Source organism: Elephantulus edwardii, unplaced genomic scaffold, assembly GCF_000299155.1.
Source record: "Elephantulus edwardii isolate Elephantulus edwardi_28Jun2011 unplaced genomic scaffold, EleEdw1.0 scaffold00067, whole genome shotgun sequence".
Lineage (NCBI taxonomy): Eukaryota > Metazoa > Chordata > Mammalia > Macroscelidea > Macroscelididae > Elephantulus > Elephantulus edwardii.
In genome coordinates, this window is record NW_006399817.1 from 8139215 (window position 1) to 8142253 (window position 3039).

The 3039-nt window shown below is 39.1% G+C and overlaps 1 protein-coding gene across 1 annotated transcript in view; it reads right to left on the bottom strand.

The window, feature by feature from the left end:
* Window positions 1-478: 478 nt before the first annotated feature.
* Window positions 479-3039, bottom strand: part of PLBD1 (phospholipase B domain containing 1) — a 67670-nt gene continuing 65109 nt past the window's right edge. Inside the window, exon 10 of the mRNA XM_006888476.1 lies at window positions 479-664. Within this exon, the coding sequence (XP_006888538.1) occupies window positions 479-664 (186 nt within the window). The remainder of the gene's footprint in view (window positions 665-3039) is intronic.

Below are 3039 nucleotides of genomic sequence, written 5' to 3' on the forward strand. Positions count from 1 at the left end.
GATTCCTCAGAAAATAACTTCATCCCTTAGGGTTTGTTTGTTTGTTGAGCATATCTCACCAGAGAAAAGGGGAAGAGCATGGAGGAATACAGATTATTTTATGTGCCAATTCTAAAAATGGCACTTTCCTCATCTCTAATCCCACTTGGCTAGAACTCAGTAGTAGCATGGCAGCACTACCCAAGGGAACCCGATGGTTGTGGTGTAATTGTGTGTCTAGGCATAAAAGTAGAATAAAAGTGGTGAGCCTAGAAGCAGTTTTGCCATGCTCTCTTGTGATAGATAATCTTGTGTGCTAAAGACTGGTATTGTCAGATTTACTTTTATAGTGTTCCTATAGGAGAAAATGTTTGCCATTAAAATGAACAGTGTAAAATGAAAGCAAACTATGAATTGAATATATTTTATTAAGATTCATTCTGAAGGGAAAAACATAGCTAAAATAATGCCTTTATTTTTCAAACCACTTTCTCTTTCTTCATCTCCCTCTATTTTCTGTCAAAATTGGTTGCATGGTGATAAAATCAAAATTGTAGGCCTCTGGCATTCCCTGATGGAGAGTTTTGTTGAAACGAGTCCAGTGAAAAACAGGGAGGCCATCTTGTACTGTGGGGCCATTAATGGCAAAGGCTGTGTACTGTGATGCTAGATGCTTATCTGCCACCTGGGAGGAGAGGAAGGAGACATTTCAGAAAGAAAAACTTAACTGTTAAATTCAGAGTGCTTTTCTGTTTCTTCAAAATGATGATATTAATCCCTTCTAAAACAAAATTTTCTTACAAGATTCCACATACCTATAAAACACTCATCTGTATCCACTTCATGTTCACATATGAATGGATATTTTGTCCCCAACATATTTCATGTAGCATTTTTCACCATGGGTGTGTTAATCAAACAGATTTAAAAAAAAAAACAAACTTTTCTCTATTTCAGCATAGTCTTTAACAGGATTTTTTTATTCTCCATCTTAATATTGGATTTGGCCTCGTATTTAAAAAGACTTTTGGCTGCTGGGAAGATAAGCGGAATGGCTGGATTCTGCTAAGGTGTGTTTTCTGGTTTGGGGTTGTGTCTAGGGTGTGGCTGTTGTTCACCATAGGGTAATGAGCTGATTGGATTTGGCCTCATATTTAGAAAAGGCTTTTGGGCCCTCGGGCCTGCTTTTTGTGGATTTCTCAAATAAAACAGGCTTGGAAGCAGGAGTGGCATCCACTTCTGAAAAACTTGCCTCTGGAAATTCTATGAACTTGAAGGTGAAAGTTTTGTGTTCAAGACTTGTTCATAGAGTTGCTGTCGGTCATCTAAGACTCAATGGCACTTAACAACAACAACAACATTGTATAAATTTTCTAAGCTTTTTCTCCCAAAGAAATAAACATTTCAGCATTTGATTGACTAATCAAATGCCACCAGCTCTGGTGGCACACTGGTGGCTTAGTGGTGGGGAGTTTTGCTGCTAATGTAACAGCTTCATCTGCGGTTTGAATCCACCACTGACGGCTCCTTGAAAAAAGATGGGCCATCTCCTCCCAATAGACTTTACAGCCTCGTGAAACCAGAGAGTTGCTCTGAGTTCAAATTGACTCAGTGGCAGTGACTGAGATTTTCTATAGAAGTACAATAGGATTTAAAAGAAAACACAAGCACAATAAAAATATGGAGGAAAGAATCTTCCACAAGCCCAGAGGCAGTAGTAATAACTAAACAATGGCAATTTCGTAGACTTCTGGGTACGTCTAGACTTCTTTTCCTAGACTTCACCATCTCATATGCCTTAGTAATTTCTTGTTCCTCTTTTCTACTCAGCAAATACAAACTACAGCCTACATTTCTGATGTGAAGAAAACCTCATCCACCCATGTAACATACATTAATCTGTTCCCAGGTAGAGGCAAACATTGACAAAGTGAAACAACCCACTTTATTATCTGGTTTAGGATATTTCAGATAACAAAGATGAGCCTTAACCTCCATTCTGAGTGGCAGGGTTTGCAGGGTGAGGCATAATTCAGGAGGCTCTTCAGAGTTCCATCGGTCCATTTTTCTTTGGTGTATGTGCCCCTAAGCAATCACAAGTGTCTGTAGTGCTGAGAAACACTCCAAGAGAGTGGCATCCCCTTCTTCAGTGACAAGCAGTGACATGAGGACCAGCAGCACCTGTGGTGCAACTGAAGGAATGATGCTGGGATTATGAGGGTTGATGGTTCCAAAGAAATGGGTGTATACACAATTCTGACCTAAAATACTCCCATCGTGGAGTTCTGAATGCTGAGGCAGAGGTTTCAAGGGATGCCTCCCAGAAAGCAGCCATTACAGGAATCCATATGAACAGATTCCAGGCTGGATTCTGCAAAGGTCTATCTTCTAGTTTGGGGTTGAGACTAGGGTGTGGCTGTTGTTCACAATGGGGTGTGAGCTGATTGCATTTGGTCTCAAAAAAGCTTTTGGGCCCTCGGGCCTATGGCCCTCCAGTCTGGTTTTTGTGGGAATCTCCCAAATAAAACAGGCTTGGAAGCCGGAGTGGCATCCACTCCAAAAAAAAGCTTGCCTCTGGAAACTCTATGAACTTGGAGAAAAGGTGAAAGTTTTGTGTTCAAAACTTTTGTTCATAGGGTCTCTATGGGTCATCTACGACTCTATAGCACTTAACAACAACTTATGAATGGATATGTTAAATTAACAACATAGTTGAAATGTGAGGTCTGTAGTTAGATTATGCTTGTAAAAATTTCTAGCTTAAAGACTTACCTATAAACTAATCAAACCTTCACTCAGATTTCTTATATAAAAAGAGCCCTAAGAACTCTTAGAGTGGTTGTGGAGATAAGGGAGAGAAAATTCTCAGAGTAATGCATAAAATATTATTTAAAAAATAGTAATAGTCTTTAAAGTACACTATATTTTAAATTAAAAAATGAATCAGTAGCAGCAGACCTTGACCTTACATGAGGGAAATGCTTTATGATTTTTCTCCACTACCGCAACTGTAAGAGATTGTGTTTTAAAAGTAGCCTTCAATAGAACCTTTTTTTTTTT